Source organism: Diceros bicornis, chromosome 11 (assembly GCF_020826845.1).
Source record: "Diceros bicornis minor isolate mBicDic1 chromosome 11, mDicBic1.mat.cur, whole genome shotgun sequence".
Lineage (NCBI taxonomy): Eukaryota > Metazoa > Chordata > Mammalia > Perissodactyla > Rhinocerotidae > Diceros > Diceros bicornis.
The window spans coordinates 69,374,330-69,389,001 of record NC_080750.1 but is presented as its reverse complement, the minus strand read 5'-3'; the positions used below and the strand labels follow the sequence as shown (position 1 = coordinate 69,389,001).

Here is a 14,672-nt window from a genome sequence, read left to right as displayed (position 1 = left end):
ACCTAAGAAAGAGCTGACAATCCTGCAGAGTCCTGGCAAGTAGAGGCCTGTTTAGTGCCTTTGAAAACAGCTGTGATTACTCACGCATTCACCTCACTGAAAAAAGAAATGTGCGTGCAGATTAATAAGCTACAAAGGCATTCCCTTTTCAAAAAAACATCGTCCAATGAAGAAAGCATTCTTGATAAGATTATACTGATGAAACTGCCCACTGGGACCTAAGTCTTGAAGGAGGGAACATAAGAATTAAATTTTGAGGCTAAGTATCAACTGACCGTTGTTAGTGGCAAACGCCAATGAAAATATAATGGTGCCGTATTTTAAAATTAGGATTTTTCGGTTAGTGGTGGTCTTGTTACACAGCTCTGGAGGTTTTGAATGCTTTGCCCCAACTCTACGTGTCCCATAAGGCCTGCATTTTTTTACTGCACATATTGCAGAACATGCTCCCATTCTACCCCCAGGAACACATGTGACACCATAGAAGAAATACTTCTACTGACTTCTCTTGAGTATTTAGGGATGAATAGTTAATCCTTCTCTGGTTATATGATAGTTCATCATTTTTATCCATTTGTACTTTTTCTTAGGTCAATGTTGACCCCAAGATGGTAAAAACAAGACTTAATTGTCCACTCAAATGGACAGAAAATATTGTGATAATTTTTTAAGCTTACACTGATTTTCTGACATGAAACCATAGGATGCTAATATCAGTCTCACATATTTCCTTGAGGTTTAAATAAGAAACTGTATGTAAATGTACTTAGCACAGTGTTTGATACAAATTTAGCACTTAAAATATGTGTTAATTATCTACTATGCCTCATATGCTGTTGCAGTTACATTCCTAATTATGTTTTTCTTAAATTAACATGCAAAACAGTTGCCCTCGCTGAGTAGGGAGCCAGATGAAGGTGGCCTGAGCATGTGATCAGTGACGAATAGTTCTACAGAAGCCAACTAGAGGTTCAAGTAGAGCCTGGGGCATATTTGTTACATTTCTAGAATACAAGATCCTTAAGGGCTTTTGGCTTTCTGTTAAATAAGGGAACTTAGAGCAGGAGCTTAATAAATATCTGTTGAATATATGAATAAATTCAATTCACTTGTAGTCGTGTATATAACATACTATAAATATATAATATACCATAACCTAGGTTGTACAAGAGAGTTGGGGCCCTTGAATATCATGTTTAGACTTTTTGTATTATTTGTCATAAAATTTCATAGATAATAATGATTTAGTTAATGCTTGTTTGACACATTAGTTACCCATCAAAGGCCAGTTCTCAGCAAAGTTGTAGTTTGGGAAAGCTCTATCTTTGGTGTCCTTTCCCTGTTACATTAATTACGCTTGGTTATTTTTTCCCCTGCACCCAGTGCTTCTCCTAGGTTTCCACAGGACATGCTTTCCAGTTGTACTAACACCCGCTGGGGGTTAACAGAAAGCACCTCAAAGATGGTAACCTCAGCCAGGCATGTCTGTGTTACAACAGTAAGTGCTGGAAGTTCTCAAAAACCTGCAAGGTCCAAAGGGATGTAGCTGGTTGTGGAATTTCAGGCATTCTGACAATTAGAGATATTAAGATTTGGAGGCCAACAGACTTGCCTCATGCTACTCATACATAATACATGAAGAAACTCTCACTCTTCTCATGTGTACGTTTGCTTTATAGGCAAGTTCTTAGACTCATCCATCACAAGAGAACAACCTAGGGAAGAATATTGTTCCCGTGTGTGTTAATATTTGTACGTTTACTAGGACTGTATTCCAAGGATGACTGGAAAATTTATTGTATGGGCTTGGGAAATAGTCATACTTGCTTGAATACTAATTGCAGGTTAACAGTATCTCTCTTCACTAGCAGAGAACTGCAGAGTCCTTGGAGAGACTTCCAGCCAGTTTTTCAAGTCCGCACTACATCACACTGGTATGGCCCTTTGCCTTCTTTCTGTTGGTTGTGCTAGTCTGTGTCCATTTCAATAATGATTTTGATGCCACCTATTCATTTGTTTCTTGAAAAGGTCCAATAATATAACATAACTCTGTGATTCGAGGCAGAAATAGGACACTTCCTACTTCTCAGCGGGGCTGGGATTAGGGTGAGAAGAGCACAGTGAGCCTTGTAAGTGCTCACTAGGATACTGTCTTTATTTAAAATATTGACATTGTGTTCATCATGAATTCTTAGGAATTAGTTTTTATTTTTAAAAACAATGCATTAACATATTACTTATCACGAATGCTGAGTTTGTTTGTGCCCCCTAAATGTTGCTCCTGAGAGGAAGCCTCCTCACTTCACCCATTCCCAGCCGTGGTTCTCAGGGTCGAAACCTAATGATGGCTTCCAGGGAGGCCTTGATCAGCCTGAGCGCTCTCCACTGACTGAGAAGGTGTAGTCCCTGAATCAACATTGATGAGAGAGAAACAAATTAGTCAAGTTAGCATGCACGTGCATTTGAGACTTGAGCCAAAAAAGAGAAATTACAGGGTCTCTAGGATCACCCGGACCACTAGTCTCTATATCTCCACCTGTGTCCTCAAGGTCACACCATAGAACACTTCATATTCAGAACTGGGGGCTGAAAGCACCCAGATTCTCAACTATATATTTTTAAAAGCAGCAATTCTCATTACGCTTTCTTTATTAATGGCCAAAGGGTGTGATTAGGATAGTTGTCAGTCTGTGGTTCCACAGACGCCTCCTATCACACAAAAGGATCCCAGCACGTGCTGTTCAGCCAGGGTGCAGCTGAATGAGCACCTCTCTCCGCGCCCCACTCAAGCAGTACAGTCCATTTGTATAGATTGGTTTTACTGGGATTTTAACAGAGATTTTTTTAATGAAAGCTCTAACACTTGAAAAATGTTTGGCAATCTCTTACCAAATATATTGTTGGAGAGATTCACAACAAGGTTTACAAGGACAAATGGTTTCTGATAAAACTTCACTTAATCAGAACTATCCCTCCCTATCCCATAGAATTTACAAACTGTCTTAGCTTTTTCATGGATCAAGAAGAGGTGGTCTTCATGTATGTCTATGCATGATATCTGGCACAGTTCCTGACTCAGCAACATGTATTTATTATAGAAACCTGCAAGTAAAGATCCAAGAGGAATCGCAAATCCCAATGAAAGTGCGAAAGTGGTAGGTTCCCCCCTTTTTAAATTTTTCGTGTGCTAGCATCCTTTTGTGTTCTTTACCTACTCAGTGATTGGGAACATCCTCTGTCCTTCTCAAAGGAATAGGAAGGTTGAAATTGTTTTCTCTGATATGCTAACATTTCTAACAGACAATTCAGCAGAGCATGTTTTAGTCCAAGAGTTTTCAATCTGACCAAAGGAGCAAGCTAGAATTCAACAGTGTCAATCTCAATACACTTTAGAAATAACAGCAAAACAAAACTTCTTTCTCAAACTTTTCTTGGCTGGAGTATACATACCCATGGGTTCTCATGAAGTACTTTAAAGGACATGATAGTAATCACAGAAAAGGTATCATTCCCAGTGGAACAGTGTTTTTCCATGATTGCTGTACCCAAGTTTACACTTACCAAATCAATACCTGACTACATCTGAGGAATGATTTCACTTTTGAATTACTACATCTATCCTAGAAAATTTATCAAAAAATTGTGATTTTTGTCAAAGGGAGACAAAATGAGCATTGTTTGGCTACATTTCAGAGTGTTTGTTTTCATTCCTTCATGCATCCATTCAGCATGATTTTTGCTGAGTTCTTACAATGTCCTGGGTTAATATGAAGCTTCCTCCGTAAAGCGTCCTTACAAGAACTCCTGCCCAGTACACCTTGCCTGCTGAGATGGAGAAGGAAAGACATTCCTAATGGTCCTTCCAATCCACAAGGATGAATCTGTCTCATATTGGAGAGTGGAGAGAGGTGCTCCTTAGTACAAGCAAACTGTTTCGCTTCCTGGAATGAAAAACAAAGTGATTTTCTTTTCTTTTGTGATAGGCTTGTTCATTTTATAACTGTAATTAGCCACGGCTAAGGAAATCTGGAAAAATGTGAATAAATGTAGTACAACAAAATCCAGAAAGGTTATTGTAATTAGCAGATATAAATGAGTAGCTGAAGTATAACATGCTTATAGATTTTGCAGAAAACAACGTATTTTTAACCATCTGTTTCTATTTAGAGCTTGAAATTGGATATCCAAAATGGCTGTGCAAGGCTAGGTTGAGGATTCTGGACGCAAGATCTTCACAACCTTCCCTAGATATTTGCTACACAAATTTCTGGTAGTTTTTCAAATGTTCTTTATCCACACAGAAAATGTTGAAGAAAAATAACTTCTTTCTGTAATATTTACCTGTAGAAGTCACAATCTGTAGCATAGACATATGCTATCCAAAAATTTCTTATAGTTTTTCAAATGCTCTTTAGCTCAATACAAAAATAAACAGTCGCTGTGCTCTAGTATTTTCCTACAAAATGTTAATCTAGTTACTTAAAAAAGAATCAAACTTTGCAGATAGCAAATTATGACAGAATTTGTCTAAGAAGCAAAACATTGCTTATAAAAGATTATTTCTTTGGGAGCATAAAAGTACTTACCTTAATTTGAACATGACATGATTACCACTAATTCTGGTTTAAATGAAATTCTCTCCTGCAGAAACGCCAAGGAATTCAGTGCAGGAAGGCATCCACTTCCACTAGTTAATTAAAAAGTAGACAGCTGTCCCTCCCATTTCCTATCGTTGAAGGAGGCAGAATAGTCACCTTAACCAGAGAATAGTTCTTAAAATTGTGGTGGCAGCAAAAGAGGACATGAAATACTCCTCGTAATTCTAAATTCCTAAGTTTCTAGAATTCCTTAAGAACCTGACAGAGAAGTCGGAGGGTTACAAGAATTTCAGAAAATTAACTCCAACAGAGAAGAAATACTCACAATTCCCTTGAAGGGCTTGTGAGATACTTTTAATACATGGATTTGAGCACCTAACATGTGATGTCTGTGCCGTCTCCATCCCTCCCTGTCAGCTGATCATGGTGTGTGGGGTTGTCCTGGGAATGATTTCAGCTGTTTCTTATACCAATGTTTCTCAACGTGTTCTCTTGTGTTCTTTCTTTTCTTTTTGTTAACTGTTAAAGCTATATGCAATTATCTCTTTATTTACTGAAATAAAATTTTCAAGTGCTAAATGCAAATTTTCAAATTCAATTAAATAAAAGCTGCAAGTCGAAGAAGAAAGCTGGTCATTGGTGAATTTTTGCTGCTAGGCTGACTGGATTATGGGAGGAGAGGGAGATCCCACGGACAGCAGTGACTCAGCACTTTATACGGAATCAGCATTTGATCTAATTAAAACCATCCCTTTAAGAAAGAATATGGATAAATATGTACTAAAGCAATAGATGCTTCTTTAAATATTTTATGTAAATTTTTCGGAAAAAAGAGAAATTCTGTATCTGATATACACTAGTCTTATGAAAGCAAACAGTAGTCCTCTGACATCCAAAATGAGGGAACAGTCCCGTATTCACGTTCTGAACAGTACATGTGTTGATGGACAGCAGACACTGGTGACGTCTGCTTCCCCCTGTGAGAGGATAGCCTTCCTGATTTGTTATTTTTGTTGTAGTCCCCATATCTCTTCCAGAGAACTCACCATCACCACCCACTTCTGCCCTGGGCTTCACATTCAGCTAACTACTAATTTCAGGTGATTTTTTTTTTTCAAATTTCTTCTCTCTCTCCAATTATGAATATGTATCCCCTAAATCCACCTGCTTCATTGCTTCCTGCCTAGATAATCACACTGGACTTCTAATCACATAACGCCAGGGGCCTTCTGACAGTGAAGCCCCTTTGCAATTTAGGTAGTATTCTCCCTGCTTGCCCACACTGCTTATCCTAGGCCTTCCAGACTCGACCTACACGCCTTTCAAATGCTGCCACTATCTGCTCCGTTTCTGAGGGATCCTCTCCTTCCAGGACTGTCTACACATTAGGAAGCATCTTCACAGCTTCTCTCTACTAGTAGTCCCTGTGGGCCCAGTTCTGTCCCTGGTTATGGAGCCAGTTATGATTTCATAGCCCTAATATTGCTGGCTCTTTCTGCCCCCGGGGGTTTGAATCCTTTGCCTTGGACCCACGATCACCGCAGATCTCCTGTTGTGAATGGACAGACCTGCTCGACCTGTGGTCTAAGGACCTCTGTCCTCCACCTCAGCCCCCATGAACTTCTTGCTGCCCAGCCGCCTGCACAGATAGAACCCTTCCTGAAGGTGGTGCTTGCCTAAACTAAGACTGAGCTTGCCTCAGCCCTGGGGTGTCATGTCTTGAGGCATGGGCTGAACTCTGCAGCTGGGTCATGTACCCTCTGCCCTAGACAGAGGCAGATTTATCTGGAAGCTAATGAAGTTCAAGCTTCAGGGCCCATAACATGTATTGACCCTTCCAAGACCTTTTATCTAATTTGTATTTACATTTTTTTAATGACATTCGGTGGGCTGGATTTGGGTTGGGGAGGAAGAACTCCAATGATTTATCAGCAAAAGCGCCTATAGGAAACAAATAGGACAAAGACGCATCTTTGTTAGGCTGGTTGTAGCCGCAGCAAGGGCAAAGAAGGGACCAGCCAGAAGTGGAAGGGGGGACCTGGGAATGAGAGAAGCAGGGAGCTTTGACCAGCTCTCGACCCAGCCCTGGCTGACTGGGGCTGAGCACCCCAGAGAAAGGCACAGAGAGTAAGATCTGAGAGAAGAGTGAAAACTGAGTGACCTTTGACCATGTTCCCCAACCCACATGCAGATTAATGGTCCAGAGGGGAAAGCTTTACCGGCTCAGGGAGTTTGCACAAAACTTCTGCTCAAATCACTGACCACTGAGCGATGCAGACCTAGGGGAACCCACAGAAAAACAGTATAAAACACAGAAATAAGAATTAAAACCTGAGCAGAGACATCAGCAGCTGTACATTGCAGGGGGCCATGGTGGACTATAGCCTCTACAGTTGAAGTTCAGGCAAGTCACTTTTAGAAACACTCAGAAAAATAAATCAGAATCTATGCTTATTACAATTTATTACCTAAGTGCTATTGTGCTCAGGAGGCTCACGTGTATGTTTACATAGTCCTACCAGGACTGCAGTGATGGTGACCCAAAACAAAGCCAAACAAAACAGGCATTCCCAATACAGCACCGATTATCCTCAAACATCAGCCAGCTCCACACAGCCATTTTGCCTTTGTCTCAAGGATCTTGTCCTGCCAGGTGATGGTGAAATTTAAATTGCGCTAAAATTGGGTAGTCAAATTCTAAAGAAAGGTAATCACTTCCCTATTAGCGTGCAAAAGTGTGGCAGGTGTGTCAGCACCAACGCGCCATCAATGAAGTTCCTAGAATGACCACTAGGTGGCAATAGAGCAAACTAAATCTCTGTGAGCTGGAAACTGCTGGATTATTCCATCCCTTTGTCAGACAACACTAGGCCTTCAGAATCGTGAATTTAAATAAACTTACCAAGAAATTTGTTAAACTCCATTCCAGGTTATTAAAGATGTAACTCTGGGGGATTTTGCCAGACACCACTTCCCTCTCTGCCAGGGTGGTGGCTTGAGGTACACAAACAGGGACCACGCCCTACACAAAAGGGAAGCCGGGCCGCAGCCTGAAAGCTCTGAAAGGCGATTTTAAATTAGAAAGATGAATCCTATTTACTCTCAGGTCTGAAGTCCAATATTCTTAAAGTTGACGTGTCAATAGCCCAGATAGCACACTCTCCTGAAAACTACCATGGGTGTCTAGTTTGGGGTTTTGTTTTTTACTTTAATATTATCTGTTTATTTTTTTTGAAGGCCAGCAAATGAGCCACTGTTGCCATGGAGACCTGCAGAGCTCCCCCTTCCCCAGGGACAGATAATGGAGAGTAAACGTAGGGAAAAGCTGCAGCCTGGGTGACTTATGTGACTTTGTGGCAGAGTGCTGATGACAGCTGATGTCCCCTACCAATCGTCATGAAGGAGTGAGAAATATCGATTAGACCCCTGAGCTTACAGGAAGCTTCCTGATCGCTTTCTAACTGAAGGTCAGGCTTTTAGGAAACTCAAGAGCTGTTATGTAGGGAAGTGGCTGTCTCGTGGCCCTGATAGAATCCATTAACATCTTTCTCCAGGAAAAACTGTAATCGTGAGCTATATGTAATGGATATTGATTGCTAAGAAAAGAAGATACATATAACTTTAAACTCAGGGGTCTCTAGGGACAAAAGACATAGAAGTGGGCCTTCAGGATCACAGGAGTGCTAGCTGGGAAGAAATTGTAGCACAGCTGTCTTAGGGAAGCTTAGATAAGTGGATTCAAAAGCCAGTGCTTCTTGCTCAAGGATACCAGCGATCTGCTACAAGGAGAACAAATATAACATTTATTGAGTACACGCTATTTGTCAGGTTTTATTCTAATCACTTCATGTGTATTATTTCATTTAACTTAAAATAACTCTGAGTTAACTACTATTATTATCCTCACTTTACAGTTTGAGAAAATCAAGGTCAAAAGTCCAACAATTTGCCAAAAGAGCGATAGCCGATTAAGTACCATAGTCAAGATATCAACCCAGGAAGTCTAACTACAAGGAGTATGCTTTTAATCACTATTGTGCTGCTGGTATGAATATAATTTTGATAGAGAAAAAGCACAGGCCTCCCCCAGATTCAGACTTGTGTAAGGGAAATTAATATATCTCACTCCCATTATCATTTTCCACCCACCAAACTTCCCAGACTTCACAGCCACAGTAACAATGACACGTGGGTTTACATAGGAAGGAAAGAAAAGGGAAGGTAGGCAGCAGTCACCTCATTTAGCCAGACCCTGGTTGAGATACTGTTGTCCACCGTAGAGCTGTCTTGGGGCTGCACCTGAGACTTTAACACTTTCTGCTGTTCTCCTGGCCACTCCCTAGGGGGTGCTAGTGATCCTGCAATCTTTTCTGGATTTTACAACTACTTCAGGTTCTGGAAGATGCTTTCTCAAGAGAACAGGGCTCGGCCTGGGTGATGTTTAGCATGCCTGGGAAGAGTCTCTGTTGCTGCCTCCACCACCTGTGTGCAGGGAAGGAAAACCAACAGAATGATTGACACTTGGCAGCAGCTGGTGGGCCAGCAGGTGGCAGGAGTCAATAAAGGGCAGAGCCTTCTGATGAAACCTTCTTCCTTTAATAAAGCGAAGAATGCGCCAGGTGAGTGGTCCCTCTTAATGGGTAGGGACAGAGAGAGGATCTGCACTGCACCATTTAGACTCCAGGCACCTGCCAGACCTTCACACATCTCTCATTTGATACCCCATGCAAAGCTCTGTGATAAGTATTATTTTACAAACAAGGAAACTGAGGTTAGAAGTCCCCAGACACCCAGCTGTAAACGGCAAAACAAATCTGAGCATAGGCCTCAGATCAAAGCTGTCATCTGAACTGTTACCCACTCCAGCTTTGAGGCTGACTTATCCCACACCAATGTGACGACGACATCACAGGGGATCACCGGATAATCTAAGAGTCTATTCCCGGGAAAGGCGACTTTGATCTAGAAAGGGGCTGGCCAGCAAAAAGCAGTGAGTAGGGCTTCTGCCAACCCAGCCCAGGTTTTGCCATAAAGCAGCAGGTATCAATTTCATTTTCCCATCTTCTCCAGGTTCTTCAAAGTAATGATTAGAGGGAAGAAACTGTTCGAAGGTCTATTGTCATTCCCACAGGACTCAAAAGAGAAATCGCTGGATAGGAAAACACAAATTGCTATAGACAAACCCTCCAGCATTTAAAATCATTCTCACCCCATATTTAAACTAATCCTTTCTCCCACATTATCAGCATCAGCCTCTTGATATAAAAGTTTATGTCAATGAGTCAGGGATGGTGAAATTAAAAAAAAAAATCCTAAAGTCCTGACTCAGGGGCGTGTGTCTTCAGGTCCTCCAGGGAAAGGAGCTGGAGATTAATTTGATCTTCTCTGAAGTGTGTCTGATGCTCTCTCTGAAGAGACAGAGTTTAAGATATCATTACCTATTGCAGTCTTTAGGCTGGCTGAGGGAAGGAAGAAATAATGTCTTAAGTAGCACCTTGAGCAAATTTGATGCCTCACTATTGAGGCACTGCCAAGCAATTCAGAAGAAAAATAATCAATTCATTCCATCTCGTTAATGCTGCCTTGGTAATTTAACAGGTTTCTATGTTTAAAATATCACCAGCTGGACACTGTGCCACTCAATATCTCACCTTCAGAAATGAATTCTCAGGCACAAGACCAATCTAATGCCATCTTCCTCCCTGGGTTCCCCGGGGATCGTCAAGTGAGAGAACACGCAGACTCAGAAAGAAGAATGATAAAATTGCAGAACCACACAACTTCATTTCCTAGATCACAGAGCAGTCGAGGCTATAATCTTCTTCACTAGGACCTCCTCCCAGGTGACTCTTCTAAAAGCAAACAAACACAAACTGGAGACAGATGCCAATAATACTTGTAGATTTCAGAGGGGGAAAATGTCATAAAAATAACAAAATCAATAAATATGGGTTTGATACCATCTAGGCTCTGCTTGTTTATTCATTTACTTCTTTATTCAACATGTACTCATTGCACATGCGCTGTATTCGAGGTATTGTTCTAGGTACGTGAAGATACACAGCTGTATAAAGCTCTGCCTGAGGAAGCCACGCCTCATGGGAAAGCAAAGCAGGCTTCTAAATGGATGGTCATAAAATGATGTGATGAATGGCACACAGGAGGAAGGCAGTAGATGTGATTGCTCTGGGGAAGGAAGAGGAGACGTACCCTGCTTGGTGGAGTGGAGAAGGCTTCCGAGAGGCAAGCTTTTATTGTGCTCTTAACAAATGGTCAAAGGTTTGCCAAGCAGAGAATTAGCATTCCAGGGAGAATCAGCGAGCCTATGTATACCAGAGTGTGATGGGTCCACTCATAGTGAATAGTTAGTGTAGCTGAATTATAAGGTGTATAGGAAAGCGTGGTGTGAGGGTAGATTGAAGGTAGGCTGTATAGGATATTCTATGCTGTGTTTATCTTAAAAGCAATGGGAGTTATTAGAGGGATTTAAGTGAGGATGACATGGTCAAACTTGTGTTTGAGGGAAAAACAAAAGACAGTCATAATTATGATAGGTGAATCAGAGACTACTGGACTGTCCAAATTAGAAGATACCAAACTTCCCCCAGACCAGGGAAGGGTGGAAAGAGAAAAGAGGATGGTTTCGCAAAGCTTCTCTCTTACTGAGTGAGGGAGCAGGGATGAGGCAGAGGGAAAAGCTGATGTTGGCTTCTCGGTTTCTGTTTTGTGCACGTGGGGCTTCACGGGTTCCTTCACCAAGAAAGAGAATGTAAGGAGGAGAACCAGGTTAGACTGGACGTGATAATGAGTTAAGTTTGAGGCATCTTTTAACTGATTCTTATGTAAATAAGTATAGTGAATTAATATAATAGGACCAAACTGGGGAAAATTACTCAGAAAACTTCCCTAAAAAAAGGATGACTTAAAAATATCTATTCAGTTTACTCATTTATTGTGCTAGAAGTTGACTACCTACAGCAGAACACTGGAGCAGTAGCACAGGGTGAAATATAAGATAGACTCATCAAAGACTGGTTTAGATTAAAAACAAATGTGTTGCTTGTTTAGGTAAAGAAAATCAAGCCCAATGAAGTTAGGCGACTAGTGGAAAATAACTGAGATATTGTTGGTTCTGGGAATAGGACCTAGTTTCCCCAGCAGCTCATGCAGTACACGGTCCCTGCCATCCTCAAACTCATTGTTGGATCAGAGGAGACTATAAAACTACTCCAGAAATTCTCCACCAAACTCTGCAGATTCTATGACTCTCCCTACTAAGCCCAGGGCACAACTAACTGTGAGCCCTGAGAAGAGACATTCTGTTTGAATGATACTTTTCTCCAATTCTATCCAACAAATCATCCTCCTTGTCTCTCTGTCTTGGAAGATTAAATCTAATGCAAAAATTTAATCTTTTATATATTCTATGTTGGCCCTTAAATCTTTGAATATCTGAAATATAATTAAAATAACTTGCAATATCCTAGTTTCCTCATTCAAATATCAGTGTCTCTTCTGGTTTGGTTTTGATTGAGTATCCTGCCCATTAAGAGTCATATTTTCCAGCTTCTTTATGTGTCTGGTCATTGTTGATATGATGCCACACATTGTGAATGCCTCCCTTATTGATACTAGATTTTTTTGTATTTCTGTAAATATTCTTGAAATTTGTTCTGAAAAGTAGTTATTTGGAAATAATTTGATCCTTTCAGGTCTTAATTTTCAAGTTTGTTATGCAGGACCACAACAGTATTTGGTCTAGGGCTACTGATTTCTCCCTACTGAGAAATACTGAGTACTCAGACAAATACTCCATAAATTATGAGGTATCCAATCTGGCTAGTGGGAGCAGGCACTATTCCCAGCCTTGTGTGTATACCAAGTGCTTTTCCCTTTGATTTGTGTTATGGGCTGAACTGTGTCCCCACAAAGATCTTATACTTCTAGCCTCCAGAACTGTGAAGAAATAAATTTCTGTTGTTGAAGCCGTTCAGTCTGTGGTATTTGTTATTGCAGCCCTGGGAAACTAATACAGATTCTGGTATCAGGAAATGGGGTGCTGCTATAACAAATACCTAAAAATGTGGAAGAGACTTTGGAACTGGACAATGGGGAGAGGCTAGAAGAGTTTTGAGGTGCATGTTAGAAAAAGCATAAATTGTCTTAAAGTGATTGTTGGTAGAAATATGGACATTAAAGATGATTTTGATGAAGGCTCAGAAAGAAAAAGAGAAGAGCTATAGAGAAAGTTTCTATTGTCTTAGAAATATACATACATCATCATGAACAGAATATTGGTAGAAATATGAACCTTAAAGATGCTTCTAGTGAGGTCTTAGAGGGAAATGAGGAACATGTCATTGGAAACTAGAGGAAAGGTGATCCTTGTTATAAAGCGGTAAAGAATGTGGCTGAATTGTGTTCTAGTATTTTATAAAAGTAGAATTTGTAAGTGATGAACTTGGGTATTTAGGTGAGGAGATTTCTAAGCAAGGGGTTGAAGTACAACCTGGTTTCTCCTTGCTGCTTATAGTAAAATGTAAGAAGAGAGAGAGAAATTGAAGAAGCAATTGTTAGGAACTAGAACTTGAAGACTTGGAAATTCTCAGCCTATCTGTATTGCAAAAAAAAAGTGAGAAAGCATGTTCTAGAGAGAACATCAACAGAATGACTAGATAACAATTTGCTAAAGAGCTTGTGGGTGTATGACTTATGGATCCAATTAGCCATCTCATCAGAAGCCAGGAATAGAGATAGGGTTATTCCAGGAAAAAAGCTGCCAGCTTGAACTGAAGGGGACAGAGATGGGATGAAATGAAGGACGGTTGTTGGACTTCTGGGATTCTACAGGATGGGCCAATAGAGCTATCCAGCTGTGGACATGTGTTATCTTTCAAGATAAGAGAAGAATGACCCTGAAGGTGGTTCAGAAGTCGGCAGGGCTGCTAGTGCCACCACGGGCCCAGAGGACCCAGGCTTAGGGGTTGGGTTAACCATCTAGGGTCAAAGGAGCTGGGCTCCTTTGACTCCTCCACACTCAGACTGGTGGGTCTGAGAGATGGCTGCCAACCAGATGGACCAGAGCATAGAGCCAAAAAGGATTATTCTTGAGCCTTAAAATCTTATGGAATTTTCTCTACTAGATTTTGAACTTGCTCAGAACCCACTGCCCCTTTTTTCTTTCCAATTTATCCCTTTTAGAATTGGAATGCCTATCCTATGCCTGTGCCACAATTGTATTTTGGAAGCAGTTAACTTGTCTGATTTCACATGTTCACAGCTAGAGAGGGATTTTGTCTCAGGATGAATCATACCTGAGTCTCACCCATACCTGATTTAGATGATATTGACAGATTTTGGAGTAGATGCTGGAATGAGTTAAAATGTTTGGAGCCGTTGGGATGGGTGACTGTGTTTTGTATGCAAGAAGAACATGAACTTTGGGGGCCAGAGGGTGGAATGTTATGGGCTGAATTGTTTCCCAAAAAATTCATCTGTTGAAGTCCTGATCTACAGTACATCAGAATTTGACTGTATTTGGAGACAGGGCCTCTAAAGAGGTAATTAAGTTAAAATGAGGGCAATAGGGTGAGCCCTAATTCAATATGACGAGTGTACTTAAAAGAAGAGGAGACTAGGATGCAGATAGGCATAGAAGGAAGACACAGGGAGAAGACTGCCATCTTCAAGCCGGGGAGAGAAGCCTCAGAAGAAACCAACGCTGCTGACACCTTGATCTTGGACTTCCATCTCCAGAACTGTGAAAAAATAAATTTCTGTGTTTCAAGCCACCCAGTCTGTGGTATTTGTTACAGCAGTCCTAGCAAACTAATACAATTTGCTTTTTTCCCCCATCTTAGGTAGTTTCTTCATATATGTGTGCTGACAGTGCCCTGTTAAATGCCCTAGGGAAACTCTCTATAGGTCTGCAGAGCTCCATTTCTGTGCAGCTCTCTCCTCTCTAGTAGCTCTCCTGCACATGGGTGCTGACTTATTCTACCTGGACCTTGGGTCCATCTCCTCAACTCAGAGACTCCGCTGAGTTTTGCTAGGGTCCTCCACCTTTGTGCTGCA

At 41.0% G+C, this 14,672-nt stretch overlaps 1 protein-coding gene across 1 annotated transcript in view; it reads left to right on the top strand.

The window, feature by feature from the left end:
- The window catches only part of ADAM7 (ADAM metallopeptidase domain 7), a 69,032-nt gene extending 64,581 nt beyond the window's left edge, over positions 1-4,451 (top strand). Inside the window, exons 21-22 of the mRNA XM_058550507.1 lie at positions 3,099-3,155; positions 4,168-4,451. Of these exons, the coding sequence (XP_058406490.1) occupies positions 3,099-3,155; positions 4,168-4,212 (102 nt within the window). The 3' untranslated portion in view covers positions 4,213-4,451. The remainder of the gene's footprint in view (positions 1-3,098; positions 3,156-4,167) is intronic.
- Positions 4,452-14,672: the final 10,221 nt, after the last annotated feature.